At 37.9% G+C, this 23,493-nt stretch overlaps 1 protein-coding gene across 3 annotated transcripts in view; it reads right to left on the reverse strand.

Moving 5' to 3' along the window:
• Positions 1–1,107: 1,107 nt before the first annotated feature.
• LOC126266674 (activator of 90 kDa heat shock protein ATPase homolog 1-like) overlaps positions 1,108–23,493 on the reverse strand; it is a 138,038-nt gene continuing 115,652 nt past the window's right edge. For all 3 annotated transcript variants that reach the window (XM_049971094.1, XM_049971093.1, XM_049971096.1), the window contains exons 9-10: positions 5,632–5,768; positions 1,108–1,466 (exon numbers count right to left, since the gene is read on the reverse strand). In XM_049971094.1, the coding sequence (XP_049827051.1) occupies positions 1,379–1,466; positions 5,632–5,768 (225 nt within the window). In that variant the 3' untranslated portion in view covers positions 1,108–1,378. The remainder of the gene's footprint in view (positions 1,467–5,631; positions 5,769–23,493) is intronic.

Here is a 23,493-nt window from a genome sequence, read left to right on the forward strand (position 1 = left end):
GGCCTTGCATCTTCTTCACATAAGATCATGTGAACTCCGTGTCAACATCCTGCCATGCCCAACTGCACCCTGCTGGCAGTATTTTCTTGTACTCTGTAATAACGTTATTTGTTCTGGCTTCTGTTCTCTGCCCTTCGGGCACTGCATTTTCTAAATACAAGACAGTCTTCATTCCATGCGTCTACCTTGGCATTCTCTTCTTAGCCATTATATTCACATACCCACATCAGTCTTACGTTGCAGGGGTTACTCAGGTACCTGACACTTTAATTTCCCATCATTTTCATTTTTGTTGCACCACTTTAACTTCTCAAGCACCTCATTTCACTTACTCTCACCTCGCTTTATTCCCCTTTTATTCATTTACAAGGCTTCTGCATTGCACAACGGTGTTGCTACATAATGTGCTTGGTAACTCACTATTTACATTTCTGGAGGAATTCTTTGTTCCACGTAATTTCTCTCATACTTCTAATAGAGCTATCAGCTTACTTTGTACTTTCATTTATCGCTTCTTCCATTTGTCTGTGTTAGAATTATTTATGTAAAGATTGTCACATTTACACTCTTCACAAATGGCAGCTTTTTAAATTGACTTACTTAATTTTATCACAAGATATGATCTCACAAACAGAGGTTGATGTTCTTACAGAAATAGTTGCTGGTATGCTGAAAATAATTATGAGTCAAATACCCTATTAATAACTGAAAGACATCATTTTTGTCTAGTTTGACTACTTGCAGCCAGTAGGAATATCCATTTTATTTGCTGTAAAAATTTTCTCATGAGTTTCATACTGCCTCACTGCCAGTTTTTTTTCTCTTTTATGCCAGTTTTTTCTCTTTTATCCCAATGAAATGTCCATTTTATTACAGTTGGTGGGAGAGAAAGATAGAGGGAAGGATGGGAATTGAGGATAAGATAGAAAGAGAGATGTCTGCAATGCTTCACTTTCTGTTCTAACATGGACAGTAAGAATTCTAAAAGATGTAATTCATGCACCACATACATAAGTTGAGAAAGTCAATTTCAAATTAAACATCTTCACAGTACTGGTTTTGTTACGCTACCATACAATATGTCCGACATATGATACAGGCACGATGAATGTTTTTATTAACACCTTTATTGCAAATAATAAATAGTCTTTTCTACACTGTTATACTGTTTATCAAAATTAAGTTATGGTAAAAGACCAATTAATAGGAAATGCAATAATACTTAACCTTACTAAAATGACAAAAGAATAGTGTATCACAGTTACATACAAAATCACAGTAGAGTAAAATTGTATTAATAATCACAAGTGTCAAATATGGTCACAGTATTGTAAGATAGCATTTCTTCACCACAGTTGTTTACCATAATTCACCATATTCATGCAAGGAATGCACCAAACCCAAAAGTTCCTCTCATAGCATCCCAGTAGTAGCGATTCCAGTTGTCCTTCATAGTATCCAAGTGACTAAAAAATATGAAGCTATATGTTACTTAGTTAATGCCACAATTTAATAATTAACATATAAGAATCTATGGCGTATTTCACAATACAATAAATACTGAGGGCTACCACCTGCATGTATTAAGAGCACCCACATCTGTTGCCTCATTAAGAAACAGTTAGAAGTAAAAGTGAAAGGGGACTATGGACAATTTGACAAAAATATGTGCCAAACTTGTGGCAATAAAAATAATGAAATAGTATTTTTTTTCAATAAAAATTTTTCTATAACTTTTATCAAATCAATTGTCAATAAACTCCTCAGGAATGTTTTGTACCTCCTGCATGTCTGTGTGGATTTTGATTGAAGGAAAGCAAAGAAATAAAGTGTAGGCTTTACAGAAGCAAAAAATAACTTCAAATAATGTAAAATCTAGGATGGAGTAATGATAGTATTATGAAATGGATAATTGCTACTCACCATATTGTGGAGATGTTGAGATTCAGGCAGACACAACAAAAAGATCTCTTTAACAGGTAAGCTCTCACATAAAAGTACTTCTCTGAACTAGACAACATACAGACACACATTTATGCAAATGCAGCTCTCGAACATATTACACTGCTGAGGTCAAACTGGCCAGAGTCTGGCCTCAGCAGCCAGAGACAGGAGTCATATTTGTATAAGATGTGTTTACATGAATGTGTGTGTGTTGTCTAATTCAGAAAAAGGCCTTTTGGCCAAAAGCTTTCTTATTTAGTGTTCATTGTGTTGTGCCTGTCAACATCTCCACTTTATGGTGAGTGGTAATCTATTCATAATATTGTCAAAAAATAACTTCACTGTGAAATGAAAACAGAATAATAACCAAAATAAACAGTGTTTTTTTTAAAAAAATTAAAATCTATTAAACTTTCTTTCAACTGTGCTTCACAGCTTCAAAATGTATGAAAGATATCTTTTATACTTTATTCTGCTGCTACTAGTTTCAACACAGTGTCATCATTTGACAGCGTTTACAGCTGAAAGCAGTATACACCACATGTCAATGACTACCATGTGCCACAAACATATATTTAACACTGTGGAAGCAAATCAGCCTGGAATATGGCACAGTATCCAGTAAACAATCACTATTTACTTGGATCATTCTTGGTAATCTCTTCACAATACGTTGAGACAATGGTGCTCAAACTTGCTCCAATTTATACTGCTGTTTGTAATGGATGCCTAGAGACAAAAGTTATGAGGAGACAGCTGTGTGCCCTCTGGATCAACACAGCACTATGAATTGTTTCCAAAAAGGCACTGTGCAGTTCTGTTGCATTCTCCTAGCTGTGCCTATGAGTCCTATGTTGTAGACAGAAGCAACTATTACAAGGTACATCTCAAACATTTTGCAGGACATAACACTAGCTGTATGTTCAAATGATGTTACTCCTGTGTATGAAATTTGTAGGAATCTTGCCATGGTGACAATCTTTCAAGTAACAATGCGCACATGGTCTAATCTTAAAATGATCTTTTGAGACATGTTAATGGGCATTAGAGTGAACAAATGCTGCATTGGTCCATTCACAACTCGAGACACAGTGTGGCCAACTGAACTGCACTGGGAATGCAGTCTCACTTTTCTCTTCAATACACATATCGCCATACATAGAAATTTACTATTAATTTATTATTATCAAAATGGTTCTGAAGAAGAGGTATGTGATCCAAAAAATACAAACTACAGAAGTTCTGAAGGTGATGCAAAACTTGTTTTCAGGAGTTCAGAATATTACATTCAAATTAACATTCTATGCTTTAATATTTAAAATGTACCTGCACAGACAATCTTCTAAGTATCTGCTTGTTAAGTTTGTACAACACTATTATTGTTATTATAATTACTATTATTCAAATCATCTCTTTCAATAGTATCTTACGACGTGGCCAATAGTTTTTACATTAACCAAGGTGTTATATGGTCTGTTTTTGACCACTAATGGAAGCTTACAATATCTTGTCTTTGTTAACAAAAATTACTTAATTAACATGCCTACAAAATCTACAAACAATGCCAAAATGCCAACATAATGGAAATTTTCATGCATGAAATTGTACATTTATAATAACCACACTGTCAATGGGACATTAAACTCTAATCTTCCTTCCTTCATCAATTGGTAGTTTTATCCAATAACAAGTACTTTGTGGCATGTGCTTACACTGAAGTAATCATACTATGTCTGACTCTGATCAACTGCACGTAGATCATGGAATAAAGGAACAATTAACCATACAATGCAGTGCCTCATATGGGTGGAACAGGAGCTACAAAACATCAGGCACATCAAAGTGTCACAGTGGTGACTAATACAACTGCCTACACCTCTCTTCCAAAAAAAAGGCACATGTCTTCACTGCATAGTGAATGATTGAAAAATATATGAAATTAGGAATCTGTGACCCACTTGCACCCCTGCAAGAATTCTTGCTTAAATGTCTGTGTGTGCACTGTAATTATTCTAATCTTGTATGTGTGATCCCTAAGGGACCAATACATGAAGTGTTATATTCCTAGATTCATCAGCTAAAGCTGATTAAAGAAAATTTGTAAACAGACTTTGACAGGAGAGTTTGCTTGTATCTTCTAAGCATTTGTCAAAACAGTTTTATCACCATCTCCACGATGTTCTCCCATGGGCTGAACACACCTGTGACCATTTGTGCTGCCCATCTTCGTAAACATTCAATATCCCATGTTAGTCTAATCTGTTATGGCTCTTAGACACTTTAGCAATATTCTAGGATGGTCTGCAAGAGTGTTTTGTAACCAGCCTCCTTTGTAAGCTAAACTGTTGAGGCTTTTGTGCCATTTTGATGAATTTATTGCCTGTTGGCTTTTGTCTCACAATATTTATCTGACAGTTGTTTAATAATTTTTCTGACAATTCATCAACATGATTGGCTGGGACAGACAAAGGCTCATCCTCCGAAGCCGATGGTGCCACCAACAATGAAGGATGAACCTTTCACAATCCCAGCCAGTCATGCTGATGAATGACAGGAAAATAACACACACTATGCCTTTGTAGACTGACTGCATTTTCTTAGTATTCTACCAATGAGCTGAAGTCTGCCACCTGCTGTATGTAAGAGTGAGCTTGTGTGATTGGTCCATATCATATCCCTACAAATTATTGTATTTGTATGCCAAAGATGAACATCACAACTTCAGTTTATCACAGTCAAAATCATGATATTTGTGGAACACCAAAAAAGAACACCTTTCACTTGGGGTGACACGTTGACACTGACTGTATAGTGCTTTTTTCTTCATTTTGTGAAGTGCATAATTTTACATTTCTGAACTTTAAAGCAACTTTCCATTGCACAACCCTGAAATATTAAGATCTGACTTTATATTTGTGCAGCTATTGTTAGAGGCACAAATTAAATTCACAACTAATGATGTAGTGTGAATTTGCATCGTACTTGCAAATTTTCAAAAATATACAACAGGCTTCAATCAAAATACACACAATTTTTGACACAATCAATGAAAACACAAAAGTGACACAAACAACAAAATATTATAATCAAGAACTTTGAATTGGATGCTACATGGAAAAGCAGTCTCACATGAAGGAAACTTTGCAAGCTGGCCTACATATGTAAAAAAGAAATGCACAAAATGCATTGACTTTTTACTTAGCTTATTCTGTGATAACTTCTACACTAACAGGCCACAGATGAACACCAGAGATTCAGTTTTCCACAGTCAAAATTGTGAGGACTGTGGATTACTAACAAAACTCATCTTCCACTTGTGGTGACTGACATTATACAAATAATATCTTAAAAGTAATGACAGAGCTGATAGACTTGCAATTTAGTACATATTTTATGTACATGAGAAAAATGGGCTGTTTTCAGGCTGCATAGTGGATATAACTTTGTAAGAAGTGGTGTCTTTGTTTATGTCCTTGGGACTTTAGCACTGCACATTAATCTTTTTAAGAATGTTTAACACCATTAACATTCTCTTCACTGTAAAACTACTTTGATAACATCATCATCGTGACTGTTTCATAAAATTCACAAAGGAATACAAATCTGGCTTATAGAACTTTGTCAATAAACTACACTTCACTTCAGCAATATGAAAACCATGAGTGTGATGTAGAGGCCACTGCTTACCTTTCAGGAATACTTTCTTGAGTCAGTTTTACTTCTATGCCATCCAAAAGTTGTTCTATTTCAATTAGAACAGTTGAGAAATGACCATCAGGCCAATTGCTGATTCTCCATGTCTGATAAATCTTTGAGTTGGGTACCTGCAATAATATAAGAGTTTAATAGGATAACTGTTTCAGAATGGTGCAGATGTCACGCAAAAGTTGTTCTATGTCAATTAGAACAGATGAGAAATGACCATAAGGCCAACTGCTGATTCTCCATGTCTGAAAAATCTTTGATTTGGGTACCTGCAATAATGTAACAGTTTAATAGGATAGCTGTTTCAGAATAGCACATATATCATGCAAACACCTTTTGCAACAGTTCTTCAAAAGAAAATATATGTTTAAGTTCTTTTTATCCATTTGCTGTTCTTATTGTGATCAAGTTACAGCAAAATCACTGATACATTTCCAACCTATCTTGAATTTTCTTTCACATACTTCAGTAGACTTCTAAAATGTGCAATATGAAAATTCATTCTGGTGTATCAAGTGAAGGAGAAAATCAAAAACGAGATCCACATAAATTGATGGATAAAAATATGTAAACACCAAAAACATAACATGTTACCATGTCTAATATGGTGAAGGAAAACTGTTGGCATTCAAAACAGTTTCCAGTCATCTCAAAATGGATAAATACATGTCCTGTATGGTTTTCAAATGAATTTTATACCATTCTTCTTGCAAAATAATGGAAAGTTCTGGTAATGATGATTGAGGTGGAGAGCGACCACATACCCTTCTTTCACAAAACGAGTGCTGGGCGGTGCAAGCTATGTGAGCAGGGGTCCTGCGATCTTGGAATACAGCTTCACCATTGGAGAACAAAGACTGTATCATGAGATGACCTTGATCAGCCAAACTGGTCACATAATCCTTGGCAATAAAGTGACCTTGCACAGCAACCATGAGCCCAAGGAATACCTTGATGTGGCTGCCAAAATCATCACTGAACACTGTCCATAGTTCACTCTTAGGATGTAAACTCAGCCAGACGTTGGAAACGTAGTAAAACAACACACATTTAACCAAATGAATTTCCTCCATTCCTCTACAATCCAGGCTTTATGGTTCCAGCACAATATTTTCCTGTTGCCAGCATTTGCATAACAAACGAGCGGTTTTGTAATTCCAGCTAGCTCTGAAATTCCCTGCTTGTGGAGCTACATTCATGTTTTTTTGCACTGATAGGGTTTGTGAGTGTGACATGCAGTTCTGCAGAGACTTTTGCAGCTGGCATCCCCTTATTTTTTGTCACAATCCTCTTCAATGACTGCCCATCACAATCACTCAAAACACACTTTTGTCCGCATTGTGATTTAGTAAATGAAGTTTTCTGCTTTCCTTTACGCAGTATCAGTCTTCAATGCAATGCCTCACCAACAATTTGCCCACATTCAAACTCACTTGGCTCCACTATAACGCACTCACAACTACACAGAACACTGTTCTGACTGTGCCTGACACTTTCAACTTATTAAGGGCATTGCACAGGTGCCATGTATGGTAAAACACAACAGTGCAACCTGCAGTATTAGTTAACACCTGCATTTATGTTGAAGCATTCATTTCTTGCAGTTTTTATATTTTTGACCAAACCCTGTACATAACTTAGCTACTATAGTTCAAAAGTAATTACTTCCACAGTAATGTAAACATAAACAAGAATTAAAAATGGGTTACAAATAAATGAAATAAAAATTTATTTCAACAGACTTTTTAGTGCTCTTTAGTATTGTAGCTAATATGCAAAGGTGACAAATCTTGACAAAGTGGAACAAAGTTCATAAAATTATAAGCATCACATAAATCAAAATCAAATTATACTGATGGAAAAAATTACTCTCAAGGCCACTGTGAAGTACATGGCAAAGAGTACTTCCTATTGTACTAGTTATTCATGTATGGAGTGAAGGAAGAACGACTGTTTAAATGTCTTTATGTGCATTAATTAATCTAATCTTGGGCTCATGATCCCATGGGAGTAATACAAAGAGGGTTGTAGTATATTCCTAGAGTCATCACTGAAGTTCTTTAAACTTCATTAAGTAGTCTTTCTTGGGACAGTCTGCACCTATCTCCAGGTGTCTTCCAGTTCAGTTTCTTCAGTATCTCTGTGACACTCTCCCACGGGTCAAACAAACCTGTGATCATTCATCCTGCCCTTCTCTATACAAATTGAGTATCCCCTGTTAGTTGTATTTTGTACAGGCACCACACACTACCTCCTTTGTAGATCAATTTCACTTCTCTAGAATTCTACTAATAAACCAAAACCTGTACCAGTTTTACCTATAACTGAGCCTATTTAATCAAACAGCAAGGTTCTCAATACACTTTCCTGGGAACACTCCTGAACTTACTTCTACATGCTTCTCCATCCAATATAACATGCTTCCACTCCATATGAATGAATCCTCAATCCAGTAACAAATTTCAGTTGATACCCCATACAATAATGCTTTTTATGATAAGCATGTGATTCTGAGTCGAAAGCTTTTTGAAAATCAAGAAATATATTCACTTCACTATCTTAATCCATGGCTCTTAGGATGTCATGTGAGAAAAGCAGAAGTTGGGTTTCATGTGATTGGTGCTTGTGGAATCTCTGCTGGTTGGCACGGAGGTCATTCTATTTGAGATACATGGGCAATCCAGAAAGTAAAAGATGCTTTGGCCTATCATGGCAATGAGCACAGCTAAACTAACATCTTGGTACCACAACATCCCTACACTCATTATGCATACAGCGCTGATAACATGTGTTTGGTGTCTCTGCCACTTTCCTTTCTGTGATGTGTTAAAATGAGAGCTGCAATAGAATAACCTGTCACATGTGAGGTGCATTCGGTGAGTAAGTTTTTGTCAGCAAAAAACTGCAGAACAGTTGAAATTTATTGTGACCTTTGTGGTGTCCAAAGAAAAATAATAATGAGTTAAAGCTGAGTGAGACAATCGTGCATTGATTTTAAAGACAGCTGTACCAATGCTCACAATGTAGACCATAGTGGTAGGCCTAGCCCTGTCACTGATGAACTAGTGATGAAAATCAATGACAAAATTTGTGAACACTGTTGTTTTATGGTTATGGAACTTTTGCAACTACCACCTCTTCCCAGCAATGAAGACATGGTTCACTAAACATCACTCTGGTACTGACATGAACTGAATGCCAGTATAAACCAGTGTTTGCAATTACATGTGACAGATTTGTACAGAGACAGAACTGAAAAACTTGTGCCACAGTATAATAAGTGTCTCGGTCTGAATGGCGATTACGTAGGAGAATAGCTTAAGAGAGTATCATTACATGTGTATAATAAAATTTTGGTTCCCATATTGTTAATTTTTTATTTCAAAATGTCTCTTACTTTCTGGATAGCCCTCATACTTCATTATGTTCGAGCTCAGGATATGTTATAAGATTCTACAAGAACTGTATGTCAAGGATACCAGTCAGTAGTTTTTGGTTCACTTCTGCTATCCTTCATGTAGATGGATGTGGCCTATGCTAACACCAGTGATGCTAATATCTATATCGCCATCTTTACATCGATGCGAGACAATTAAATTGGGACAATACCACTGGATTTTCATTTGTAAAGGAACATATGAAAACAAAGTTTTCTGCTTTTCCTCTGCTTTTCCTCTGCTACCTTCAATTTCAGTTCCTGTCCCATCTCTGAATGTCTGGACATTTCAGTATCACTAACAGCCTTTACACATGACCAGAATGATAGTCATGGAAGGTTTCATGCACTGTCCTATCAAATGTCAAACACATTTCATGCAGCATCCCACTATTTACAGCCCTATTCATTTTTATACCTATTAACAAACAGTAGTCTGTGTTTATTTACAGTGACTTTATACAATGGACTGTCCCTCGCATCATGAACTGTTCTGCTCGGAACATATGTATCAAATACTTGGTCAACCATTCATCTAAACTTGAGTTACAGTTCTTCTATATGTTCCTCTCCTGAGCTTAACATTTCAGGTTCCTTATTGAGAAGCGACACTACTACCTCCTTATCTAGTTTGATGAACATATAAATCCTTCTATTTGTTTTCGCTGTCCTCTGTACTTTGGTATTCATTGTTGCTACAGCTGCCCCTTGGTCATTGATGCCAGTTTCAATGTGAACATCCTCAAAGAAGGCAGCTCTGTTTGTTAAAATATTTGAAACAGTTGTCCTATCACAACTCACAGCCTTCTCTCAAGTGCTTACTGAATCACAGCTTAGATTTAGGAAAAACCTAAGCATGGCCACCACTGTTATATGTGTATAGTAAAGCACACAGCCAGAATGTTTCTATACCTTATTAAAGCCTCTGACTCAGAAAAACATGGGCATCTACTTTAAAAAAAATCTTGGGGCGCACAATATCAATAATGCATCAATGAAACATCTAGACACATACCTGATGGATCAAAAACATTGTGCCAAACTTATATATCAAATTTATGATAAGGTTTTACCTTTGAAACTGACAAATGAAACAGTGACGCAAGAGTCCCTCAAGCCTCAATTCTTGGACCTTTCCTATTTCTAACATATATCTGTACACCCTTTAACTCGCACATTGTAACTTGAATTTTCAGCAAATATAGAGCTATTTGAATTAAGAACATAAAAAGAAGAAGAAGAAGCATGGTCGTAATATGTACAGATAACAAAAATTGTATGATTTATTCAGAAGAAAGAGATTCACAAACTGAGCAAGTAAATAACACATGGTCCACCTCTGGCCCTGATGCATGCAGTTATTCAGCTTTGCATTGATTGACAAAGCTATTCAATGTCCTCCTGAGACTTATCATGTCAAAACCTGTCCAATCAGTGCATTAGATCATCAAAATCCCGAGCTGGTTAGAGGGCCCTGCATGAAGGCAGGCATGTGTGAGAGGGCATTATATTGTTGAAATGTACGCCCAGGATGTCTTGCCTTGAAGGGCAACAAAACAGGTTGTAGAATGTTGTTGATGTACCGCTGTGCTTTAAGTGTGCGTGCATATGACAACCAAAAGGGTCTTGGTATCGAAAGAAATGCGCCCAGACTTTCATCCTAGTTGTTGTGCTGTATGGCAGTTGATTGATACTCCACTGCTGTCTGGATTGTCCCCAGACACGTCTTCACTGGTCACCAGGGCTGAGTTCAAAGTTGGACTCACCACTGAGGACAATTCTACTCCAGTCAATGAGATTCCTTGCCGAATGTGCCCAACACGACTCCAAATGGGCTTGTTGGTGTGCAGAGGTCAACAGTAGTCAGCACAAGATGCACCATGAGCTCAGCCCCCTTTCTGTTAGCCAACTATTAATGGTCCTTGTGATTCAAATATCGAGCAATCCACTGATTACTCCAACCAGCTTCTTTGGGCCCAAGTACAGGTACTCTGTCAAATGCTGACACCTGCATATATTGTTGATGTGCCTGTCTGCAAAGCATACTTACAGTCCAACTGAGTACATGGAATGAAATTCACAAACACTTTATGCCCTCTGTTTACTATCCTTGCCAGCTGTGAGGTGAAATTGTTCTGCAGCATCACATATTCATCCATCAGTTTACAATTTTGCATTTTCCATTGATACCTGTACAAACATAAACTTGTGACCAATTTGCATAACTCCTTCATGGTGTGTGGTTTATTTTAATTTATTCTTTTTCTTTTATTTTTGTCTTAGAGTATATTTCCATGCAAAAGGTCAATGTAAGTAAATCCTAGATGTAATATTAGCAGCAACTGGCAGTTCACACCACCCATGCGTAAATGAGGCATGTGGGATAATGTCAGAGGAATCAAACAGCTGCAAATTGTTAGGTGTCGATTTGGACTCAAATCTTCAGTGGATTAACCATATTAATGTTGTATGCAACAAGGTTAGCAATGGTTTGTATCTTTTTAGGCAGTTGTCAAAACAGTGCCCACCCACATGCTGGAAGTTGTATATTATGAGACAATCTATTCCCTTACTTAGACACTGCATAGAAATATGGGGTTGTGCTGCAGGCGGACACCTTACTGCTACTTCAAAAAAGACAGTTGAGGTTTATACGTTGACTGGGCTATAAAGATTCTTGCTGCAAGATTTTCACACAACACAAATAGTTCACCATGTACTCCTTGTAGCTCTATAAATTAATCACTTGTTTTGTCTCCCAGAAAACTGAGGAAACTAAATGTAGTGATATTCATGACCACAGCACCCGGTTCAAAGATAATTACTTCAGACTAAGAACTACATTACAAATGACAGACTGGAGTCCATACATTAATGGGCTACCACAGCACCCGGTTCAAAGATAATTACTTCAGACTAAGAACTACATTACAAATGACAGACTGGAGTCCATACATTAATGGGCTAATAAGCTGCCAGAGTCACTGAAAAACTGTAATAAAAAAATTACAATCTGAAGTTAATATATTCGTAATTGAAAGGTATCTGTGTTCACTTAGGGAGTTTTAAAGCAGTAAAGATTAAGAGCCCACTGATGTACTGTGAAATAATACATATGCAAGCTGTGCGTAAGATGTTTCAAATGTTTGGTTTTGTAAATTAACAAGACAATTTTATAAAATATAGAGTTACAGTATGTGGTAAATTAAGTATATCTGTTGTATTAATTTACATAAAAATTGTAATTCATTTTGAAAAGCATTATTGATTGTGTTTAATTACTACCTCAAATACTATGCTGTAAATGTATTTGGCATTTGTGAAAGCCATCTATTAATGACTCCATGCAAAAAGTATCAAAATAAATAAGTAGATGTGTTCCTTGGGTGGTGTTAGATGGTGAGCACTTCACAGATCTGTTAACAAGGACTACATTGAGCTTGTGTTGCAAGTTGTCATCAGTGTAATCTATTTTATACACACATCAAAAAAAGTTTTGCATCACCCCAGTTCCCAGAACGCCTGAAGATAGACATTGATTGTGGATATTGTATCACGTACACAGTCACTTTGACTGTTCACAGATGTCACTAAACTCACCCAAAGATGTAAACAACCATGCTCGAGCAGCACCTATTAGATGGAGGGGTCCGACAGCCGATCAATTCCAGTCATTCCACCAAGAAGGAGGTACACGGATCATGTTTTCTGTAGTTCAAATATGCCTAGATGGTCAGTACCATAGTTCAATTGTGTCCACATTGTTACTTTGTGCCAGGAAGGGCTTTCAACAACGGAAGTGTCCAGATGCCTCGGAGTGAACCAAAGCGATGTTGTTTGGACGTGCATGAGATACAGAGAGACAGAAGCTGTCGATGACATGCCTTGCCCAGACTGCCCAAGGGCAACTACTGCAGTGGATGACTGATACCTATGGATTATGGCTCAGAGGAACCCTGACAGCAACCCCACTATGTTGAATAATGCTTTTTGTGCAGCAACAGGATGTCGTGTTAAGACTCAAACTGTGCACAGTAGGCTGCATCATGCGCAACTTCACTCCCGACATCCATAGCGAAGTCCATCTTTGCAACCATGACATCATGCAGCACACTACAGATGGGCCCAACAACATGCCAAATGGACCACGCAGGACTGGCATCACATTCTCTTCACCAATGAGTGTCTCATTTGCTTTCAACCAGAAAATCGTCGGAGACATATTTGGAGGCAACATGGCCAGGCTGAACGCCTTAGACACACTGTCCAGCAATTGCGGCAAGGTGGAGATTCCCTGATATTTTGAGGTGGCTTTATTTTTGGCCACCGTACCTTGCTGGTGGTCATGGAAGGCACCATAATGGCTGTATGGTATGTAGATGCCATCCTCCGACCAAAAGTGTAATCATGTCAGTAGCATATTGGCGAGGCATTCGTCTTCATGGACGACAATTCGCACCCCCATCGTGCACATCTTGTGAATGACTTCCTTCAGGATAATGACATTTCTCAACTAGAGTGGCAAGCATATTCTCCAGACATGAACCCTATCGAACATGCTTGGGATAGATTTCCAAGGGTTGTTTACGGACGACGTAACCCACCAACCACGCCGAATCGCTGGTGAGGAGTGGGACAATCTGGACAAACAGGGCCTTGATGAACTTGTTGATAGCGTGCCACAACGAATACAGGCATGCGTCAATGCAAGAGGACGTGCTACTGGATATTAGAGGTATCAGTGTGTACAGCAATTTGGACCACCACCTGAAGGTCTTGCTGTATGGTGGTACAACATGCAACGTGTGGTTGTAATGAGCAATAAAAAGGGCAGAAATGATGTTTATGTTGACCGATATTCCAATTTTCTGTGCAGGTTCCAGAACTCTCAGGACCGAGGTGGTGCAAAACTTTTTTTGATGTGTGTATTATTCTCTGCTACGTGCATGGCACGAAGGGGGTAGGCTTTGGTACAGGCAAGTATGACTGCCACTTTTCCAGTAATCATATAGCAGGTAATGTGTGAACCTACATCATCTACAAAAACCACGGGCTGTTTTGATTCTGAAACTGATACCAGAAAAATTAAATTTTGCAACTATGTCCAAACATTTGCAAGTTGCCATTTATATCTTCAAGCTGTTTACAATTTGTTTTATCTGTCCCTGAAACCCAGCTACATGTAGCAAATGCTATTAAAGTAGACATAAGCTGAGATTTTGTTTCTAGAAGAAACAGTACAGAAGACACATTTGCCTCACGGCACACTTGTGCTAACAGAATTTGAATGTTCTTTTTCTTCTAAAACTCCAGAACAGATACTAATATTCCACTAATCAGCACATTGTGCTCTTTTAAAAACATCAGGAAAGATCACTGCAAAGAAAAACGACAGCTTTGTACCCTCAGCAAATTTCATATGAAACCACTCCTTAAATGACATCACTAGAATAACAGAGTTATAATCTTCCATATTCGATAATATCTTCACAAATATCAAAACAGGTGTCACCAAGAATCTAAATGTAAATTTATGTCTTTCGGATTACAACACACTAGTAGCATATGTAAATTCTTCTATACCCAAGACAGTAAATCGTAAGTGGGAACATAAAAGGCAAGTCTACAGTATTTTTATTAGAGTTAGCAAAAGCAGCCTGGGAAAATGATTTACAAAATCAACAACCGATGAATTATTAATTGCATTTTCTGATATTTTCATGTCCCTGTTTAGATGTCTTATCCAAAAAAACTCACAAAAATCATCATGTTATGGAACAACAGTCAAGGGATATCAGCTACTTTTATTTATTTATTTATTTTCGAGTTCTGTGGATCCTTGACGTGAATGTATCACTAAGATGTCGAACATGTCAGGTTATTACAGTAATACCCACATGTAGATGATCATGAGGCAACCAATTTAACATATATAAGCAGATACAAGAAAATAGACATTCACATGTAAAATAATTACACATAATACTTCAGATAACAACACAGATAATAGTATAGTAATGGCATAGATGATTGCATAAATAATAGTGCAGTAATGACATAGATGATTACATAAACAAATTTAAAGTAATTCATCTAAAAAATATTCTGCCAACATGTGATATGCTACTCTACATAATGAGTTCTATTAGAAATGAATGAAATTAAACACAAATTCAAGAAGTATTACACATTATTAAAGAATTCCAGTAAAGAATAGAATTATCCAAAAGATATTAGTGACAAGATGTATTGACAAGGCATGGTGAGGATCCCCAGCTCTTTGAATAAATTTCTGCAAGAAGATCTAGGATGCACTCTACTCATAATCCTGATAACTCTCTTCTGTGCAACAAAGACTTTATTTGCTTGTGGTTGATTTCCCCAGAATATGATGCCATATGTCATAAGTGAATGGAAATAACCAACATATGCAGATTTGATTGTTTCCATGTCACAAACGGATGCAATTGAGTGAATGACAAATGCTGCTGAATTCAGTCTTTTACATAGGTCAGTGATGTGGACAGACCAATTTAGTTTACCAATATGTAAGCCCAGAAATTTGTAAGATGAAACTTTCACTATTTCTTTGTCTCCATATTTTAATTCAAAAATTTCAAATTTTTTTGTTTACTGTTTGAAACTGAATGAAATGAGTCTTATTAACATTGAGGGACAGACCATTTGCAGTGAACCAATCTAGAACTTCTTGGAATATAGTGGTCACAGTATACTCCAGACTGCAGTTGGGTACCTTGTCAATCATAATGGTTGTGTCATCTGCAAATAGGGTGAAGTGTGCTTCTTGGGTCATTTACGAAGATTAAGAAAAGTAAGGGACCAAGCACCGAGCTCTGCGGCACTCCACATTTTAATGCACCCCAATCAGAGCTGGCAGGCACCTTTGCACAATTGTTTCAGACTACCTTCTGACTTCTGTCATCTAGATACGACTCAGGCCACTTCCCTACTTTATCTTTTAAGCCATAATGCTCAGCCTTTCTTAATAGCATCTTGTTATCTACACAGTCAAATGCTTTTTACAGATCACAAAAGATTCCAACTGGTGACATTTACTTGTTTATTTATTCAAGGAGTTGGTTGACAAATGAGAAGATGGCTTGTTCAGTTGAAACACCCTTGTTGGAAGCCAAACTGATTTTTATTAAGGATGTTATATTTATTAAGGTGAGCCATGATTCTATTGTACGTAAGTTTCTCAAGGATTTTTGTAAGACTTGTTAACAATGAAATTGGACTTTAGAAACATCTGCTTTATAACTCTTTTTGAAGAGTGGTTTAACAACAGCAAATTTTAGTCTATTAGGGACAGTACCTTGATTCAGAGATTCATTAAATATGTGACACAGAACTTTAAGAATATATTTGTGGCAACGTTTCAGTATTTTGATAGATATATTGTCCACACCATTGGAATTTTTGTTTTTCATTTGGCATATCACCTTCTCAATCTCATTTGCTGTGATGTAGGGTTCATACATCAGGCTAATTTTTCTCTGCACTGCTTTTTGTAGAAGGTTCATGGCTTCATCCATTGACTCTTTACATCCAATTGATCCACTACTGTCAGAAACTATCAAAGTATATTCTCAAACTCTGAAACACCTCAATCCACTCCAAATAAACAACAAAGATTAACACTTCTCGGGCTACGTTCAGACATACAAGTAATTTACACGGAAGCGATAAAAATGCTACTACAATCCACAATTACAAAGTAATTATGGGGACAGCAAACAAATCAAAAGCAATATAGAAAGCAGTAAAAAAAGAAACAAACAAAGATGTCAGAAATCAAGATGACATTATTTTGAAGAGATGATAAACCTTACTCTAGCAAATTACTTAAATGAGTAACTACTCCAGTCAACATGAGTAAAAACTACTGTACAAGTAACACAACGCCAATTCCAAAGGAACAAAGAGTTAATTCAATAGAGCTTTGTCCCACAAACATATCAGAAGTTCTTAAAGTAATAAAAAATAATGAAGAATAAAATGTCTTCCTGAATTGGCGAGATACCTGGAGCAGTCGTAATTAAATGTGCTACTGGCATGTCAGAATACATATTATAAATACATAATTATTAGGACTGTTTCTGCAAAGACTGAAAATGTCAAAAATAAAACCACTGTATAAAAAGGGCATTACATATGAAGATGGAAACGTAAGTCTAGTAGTTTTGTTATCTGTATTTTCAGAAGTAATAGAGACAATCAAGAAACACAGAATTACAATTTACCTTGGAAAATTCAATCTCTTGTCTGTAAATCAACATAGTTTTCGCAATAAGCTATTGTATTGGGACTTGACAGAAAGAACAATACAAGAGAAACAAACTCGGTCTTATACATGGCATTCATTACTGTCCAACATGATATCTTGATAGAAAAATATCAGTGAACAAGGAGTGGCAAAACAATGATTTTTCATATCCCATAATAGGAGACCAGTAGCTGAAATACATTAAGGAACAAAGTGTTGTTTACAGATCTGATATTCAGACTGTACCATTTGGAGTATATAATAGCAGTGTCCTAGTACCTCTCTTATTTCTTATTTATGTTAACGATATCAAGATTCCAATCAATGGTACTCACATAACCCTGTTTGCTGATGACATAAATGTTGTTATAACTGATATAAATCAGATACTGCTACCAGAGTTCTGGAATATTTACAAAACTGATTTCAAATGAACATGTTAACATTAAATGTTTCAAAAACTAATTGTATTCATTGCAGGAAATCAGTTATATCATTACCTTATTAATACAAAATAAAGAAACTGTGAGGGTAGCTCTTACAATAGTTTTAGGTGTGGATACATAAGAAAAATTAGACTGGAAATCTCACATCCTGTATCACACAAACAATCTGATTACTTTGCATGGCATGTAATTAGTGTGTGTAGAAGAGAATGTAGAAGAACATTCTATTTTGTTTACCCCATTCTGCTATTACCTATGGCCTCAGCTTCTAGAATCGTAAAAAGATAAACCTGAAAACCACATTCACTGTACAAAATGAGCTGTTGCAATAATTACCAAAAATTGAAGGCTAACACCCTCAAAGCAGTTATTTCAACATCTAAATATTTTACCCTTACCATGCTTCTATGTACAAAAAAGTGTAATGAATATAAAAAGGTACACTGACAATTTCAAAGCTTATTCAGATTTTCATTGTTAGAATACAATAATGTGCAATGAAATTCATATAAAAATAGTAAACAGGGCTTCAGCACAGAAACACACAAACATTCAACACTGAACAACAGACTTCCAGTGTAGACAAAAGAAATAAAAAAAACTGTCTTCATTTAAGCAAGAAGTATTCAATTTCTTCATGACCAACTGCAATTATAGTGCAAAAAACACCTGCAATAACCTTGTGGCAAATAATTATATTCATGTACTATGTGTCAATATAATTTTTTATGAAGTGCTAGCCATTTTGAACAAAAGAGTTAGAACTATGTAGTCCATCTTTTTCATACAGTTATATGATTAAGTTGTTTGAGCAATTTTGTATGTGATATTGTGTAAGTTACTGTGCACCTTTGTATTATTGTTATTATTGTTGTTGTTTTTATTTTATGTATTTTCTGATGAAACCCATTGCAATGTACAATGCCTATGGATGAATAAACTACTACTACTACTACTACTACTACTACTACTAAGGTGATCTCTAACATTTCTACCAGCTGTTGCCGATGCAATCAAACAATGGAATGTTATAAACTTGTATTATATGATTTCAAGGCAAATGCCATTTACCTATGTATTTAGGTTTTTTTGTGGTGAGATCTATTTACAAAATTTCAATCACCAACTTTCTCTTCTGAATGCGTAAATATTTTGTTGATACCCACCTATGGAGGGAGAAATGATCATCATCATAAAATAAGAGAAATCTGAGCTTGAACAGAAAGATTTACGTGTTCCTTTGGAATGGTGGAGAAGTAGTGTTAAAATGGTTCGATGAACCCTCTGCCAGGCAGAGAGAGTAACCATGCAGATGTAGATGTGGATGCATATGTACTACTGCATTTAAATACACAAATTATTCCTTTGTTTCATAAAGTACTAGGGACAGAAAGTTGGCTGAAACCACATGTAAACAGTAATGAAATCCTAAACTCAGGTTGGAATGTATACCGCAGAGACAGGCTGGACAGTGAAGGGGGAGACGTGTTTATAGCGATAAGAAGTGCAATAGTATCGAAGGACATTGACGGAGATTCGAATTGTGAAATGATTTGAGTGAAGGTCACGGTTAAACCAGGCTCAGACATGGTAATTGGATGTCTCTATAGGCCCCTGGGCTCAGCAGCTGTTGTGGCTCAGCACCTGAAGAATAATTTGGAAAATATTTCGAGTAGATTTCCCCACCATGTTATAGTTCTGGGTGGAGATTGTTATTTGCCGGATATAGACTGGGAGACTCAAACGTTCATAACAGGTGGCAGGGACAAAGAATCCAGTGAAATATTTTGAAGTGATTTATCTGAAAACTACCTTGAGCAGTTAAACAGAGAACCGACTCGTGGCGATAACATATTAGACCTTCTGGTGACAAACAGACCCGAACTATTTGAATCAGTTAATGCAGAACAGGGAACCAGCGATCATAAAGCGGTTACTGCATCGATGGTTTCAGCCGTAAATAGAAATATTAAAAAAGGTAGGAAGATTTTTCTGTTTAGCAAAAGTGACAAAAAGCAGATTACTGAGTACCTGATGGCTCAACACAAAAGTTTTGTCTCAAGTACAGATAGTGTTGAGGATCAGTGGACAAAGTTCAAAACCATCGTACAATATGCGTTAGATGAGTATGTGCCAAGCAAGATCGTAAGAGATGGGAAAGAGCCACCGTGGTACAACAACCGAGTTAGAAAACTGCTGCGGAAGCAAAGGGAACTTCACAGCAAACATAAACATAGCCAAAGCCTTGCAGACAAACAAAAATTACACTCTGTGACCAAAATTGTACTGAAACAAAGGATGACAGACTAAAGGCCGAAATACTAAATGTCTTCTTCCAAAGCTGTTTCACAGAGGAAGACTGCACTGTGCTTCCTTCTCTAGATTGTCGCACAGTTGACAAAATGGTAGATATCGAAATAGACGACAGAGGGATAGAGAAACAATTAAAATCGCTCAAAAGAGGAAAGACCGCTGGTCCTGATGGGATAGCAGTTCGATTTTACACAGAGTACGCGAAGGAACTTTCCCCCCGTCTTGCATCGGTGTACCATAGGTCTCTAGAAGAGCGAAGCGTTCCAAAGGACTGGAAAAGGGCACAGGTCATCCCCGTTTTCAAGAAGGGACGTCGAACACATGTGCAGAACTATAGACCTATATCTCTAACGTCGATCAGTTGTAGAATTTTGGAACACGTATTATGTTCGAGTATAATGTCTTTTCTGGAGACTAGAAATCTACTCTGTAGGAATCAGCATGGGTTTCGAAAAAGACGGTCATGTGAAACCCAGCTCGCACTATTCGTCCATGAGACTCAGAGGGCCTTAGACACGGGTTCACAGGTAGATGCCGTGTTTCTTGACTTCCGCAAGACGTTTGACACAGTTCCCCACAGTCGTTTAATGAACAAAGTAAGAGCATACGGACTATCAGATTAATTGTGTGATTGGATTGAGGAGTTCCTAGATAACAGAACGCAGCATGTCATTCTCAATGGAGAGAAGTCTTCCGAATTAAGAGTGATTTCAGGTGTGCCGCAGGGGATAGGACCGTTGCTATTCTCAATATACATAAATGACCTGGTGGATGACATCGGAAGTTCACTGAGGCTTCTTGCAGATGATGCTGTGGTGTATCGAGAGGTTGCAACAATGGAAAATTGTACTGAAATGCAGGAGGATCTGCAGCGAATTGACGCATGGTGCACAGAATGGCAATTGAATCTCAATGTAGACAAGTGTAATGTGATGCGAATACATAGAAAGATAGGTCCCTTATCATTTAGCTACAAAATATCAGGTCAGCAACTGGAAGCAGTTAATTCCATAAATTATCTGGGAGTACGCATTAGGAATGATTTAAAATGGAATGATCATATAAAGTTGATCGTCGGTAAAGCAGATGCCAGACTGAGATTCATTGGAAGAATCCTAAGGAAATGCAATCCGACAACAAAGGAATTAGGTTACAGTACGCTTGTTCGCCCACTGCTTGAATACTGCTCAGCAGTGCGGGATCCACACCAGATAGGGTTGATAGAAGAGATAGAGAAGATCCAACGGAGAGCAGCGCGCTTCGTTACAGGATCATTCAGTAATCGCAAAAGCGTTACGGAGATGATAGATAAACTCCAGTGGAAGACTCTGCAGGAGAGACGCTCAGTAGCTCGGTACGGGCTTTTGTTAAAGTTTCGAGAACATACCTTCACCGAAGAGTCAAGCAGTATATTGCTCCCTCCTACGTATATCTCGCGAAGAGACCATGAGGATAAAATCAGAGAGATTAGAGCCCACACAGAAGCATAACGACAATCCTTATTCCACGTACAATACGAGACTGGAATAGAAGGGAGAACCAATAGAGGTACTCAGGGTACCCTCTGCCACACACCGTCAGGTGGCTTGCGGAGTATGGATGTAGATGTAGATGTAGATAATGTAAGACACAAGTAACAGTATGGCCACCAAAGGTGAGTTTATTAATCCACATTAAAGTTACACATGAGCATAAATACAATACAAGCAGCAGAACACATCTGAGGGCAAGCAGCTTCTGTACTGTTCTTATATAGGCAAGAGCTCCGGTACATGGTACAGTGGGTGCCATGTCATTTGCACAAGTCATGGGCGGCCTCTAACTGCCAGTCTGCATAGATGCAGATAGTGAAGTGTGGAATTTAGGATGCCAGTGCCCACGTCCACAGCACATATCCAAATATGATACACAGGATTATAACATGTCTCTCTGCTTGAGGAAAGGTGCTCCTCTGATGAAGGCATTGGGATGACCATCACACATTCATGGCATCTGCAGAGGCAGAAGGAGATTCTGCACCGGAACTGGTGAGCATGAGCAAAAGTGGTGGACAGCCATGGGCAAACAAAGCGGAGCCCCCCCCCCCCCCCCCCTACCTAATACACAAAGCACCAGAAGATAGGATGAGTGATGGAACAGGAAGCTTCTCAATGTCTGGAACCTCAGCATAGCAGTACTGCATTTACAGCGAAGGCACTGCTTGCTCAGGCATACAGGGACATGGCATTGGCCCAGTTGGATGTGGAACTGCAGACAAGTGAACTGGGACGAGGGCCATGTCGACAGACTTTGGTGAAACGGCATGAGCACGAGGAGGACGGTGTGGGATGGGTGACCACTGAGCATCTCTGCTGGGCCCCAACTGGTGTAAACCTGTAGGAACTCAAGAAGCACATCCAGGTGTTGTCTGTCGAAGAGTTTGTGACATACTTCCACATTTGAACCTCAAATGTGCAAACGAGAAGTTCCACCTTGCCGATAGATTGAGGGTAGAAAGGAGGAGCAGTTACATGGTGAATGTCTTCATGGCACAGAAATCACTGAAGATCTGAGACACTTTCACCCATTACAATTGTATACAGCAATCCTTCAGTAGAAAAAATCTTGAAAATGGCCTGAATCGTAGCCATGGCTGATATCAAATGACAGCCAACAATTTTTGCAAATTAGAGAAGTTATCAATTACCAACAATGAGTAAGAACTGAGGAAGGATCCCGCAAAAGCAATATGGACAAATTCCCGCAGATGCTGTGGTGTGGGCCATGGAGAGATCAATGCTCATGGTGCCACTTAATGTGTAGCAGAGCAAGCCACTAAGAGCAAGCCACAACAATGTACAATGTTACATCAGTGTTGGAGTAAAACACTTGCCAACAGGCTAATGATTTGGTACGTTAGACCTCCCAATGTCCCTGGCGTACTTATTGCCAGAGGCTATAATCACAATGCTGAGCAACAGCCCATCCGTAGCTAAGAGAACAACACCGTCAAACACTGAAAGCTGGTGACAGCGAGCAAAACAGATATGTAAAGGATAAGACATCCTGCCTGGGGGCCTGTCCAGTCAGCCACGCTGAACAAAGTGGACAAGCCAGCACAAAACTGAATTGGCAGCAATAACAGCTGCAATCTGGGAGCCCGCAATACGAAACTGTGTAAGTTGTGCCTCAGCATCTAAGTGGAAAAGAAAGGAGCTCGTTCCATCAAAAGTAGGCTCAATCCTCATCAGAAGTCAGGACAGTACACTGGAATTGGCACACTGTGTGGTAAGCTGAAAATGTATTTCACAGTTGTAGCAAGAGAGAAACACAGTCCAACACTTAGGCCACAGATGATAGCAAGCACTCCCTTCTCAACTTGA

Source organism: Schistocerca gregaria, chromosome 4 (genome assembly GCF_023897955.1).
Source record: "Schistocerca gregaria isolate iqSchGreg1 chromosome 4, iqSchGreg1.2, whole genome shotgun sequence".
Classification (NCBI taxonomy): Eukaryota; Metazoa; Arthropoda; class Insecta; order Orthoptera; family Acrididae; genus Schistocerca; species Schistocerca gregaria.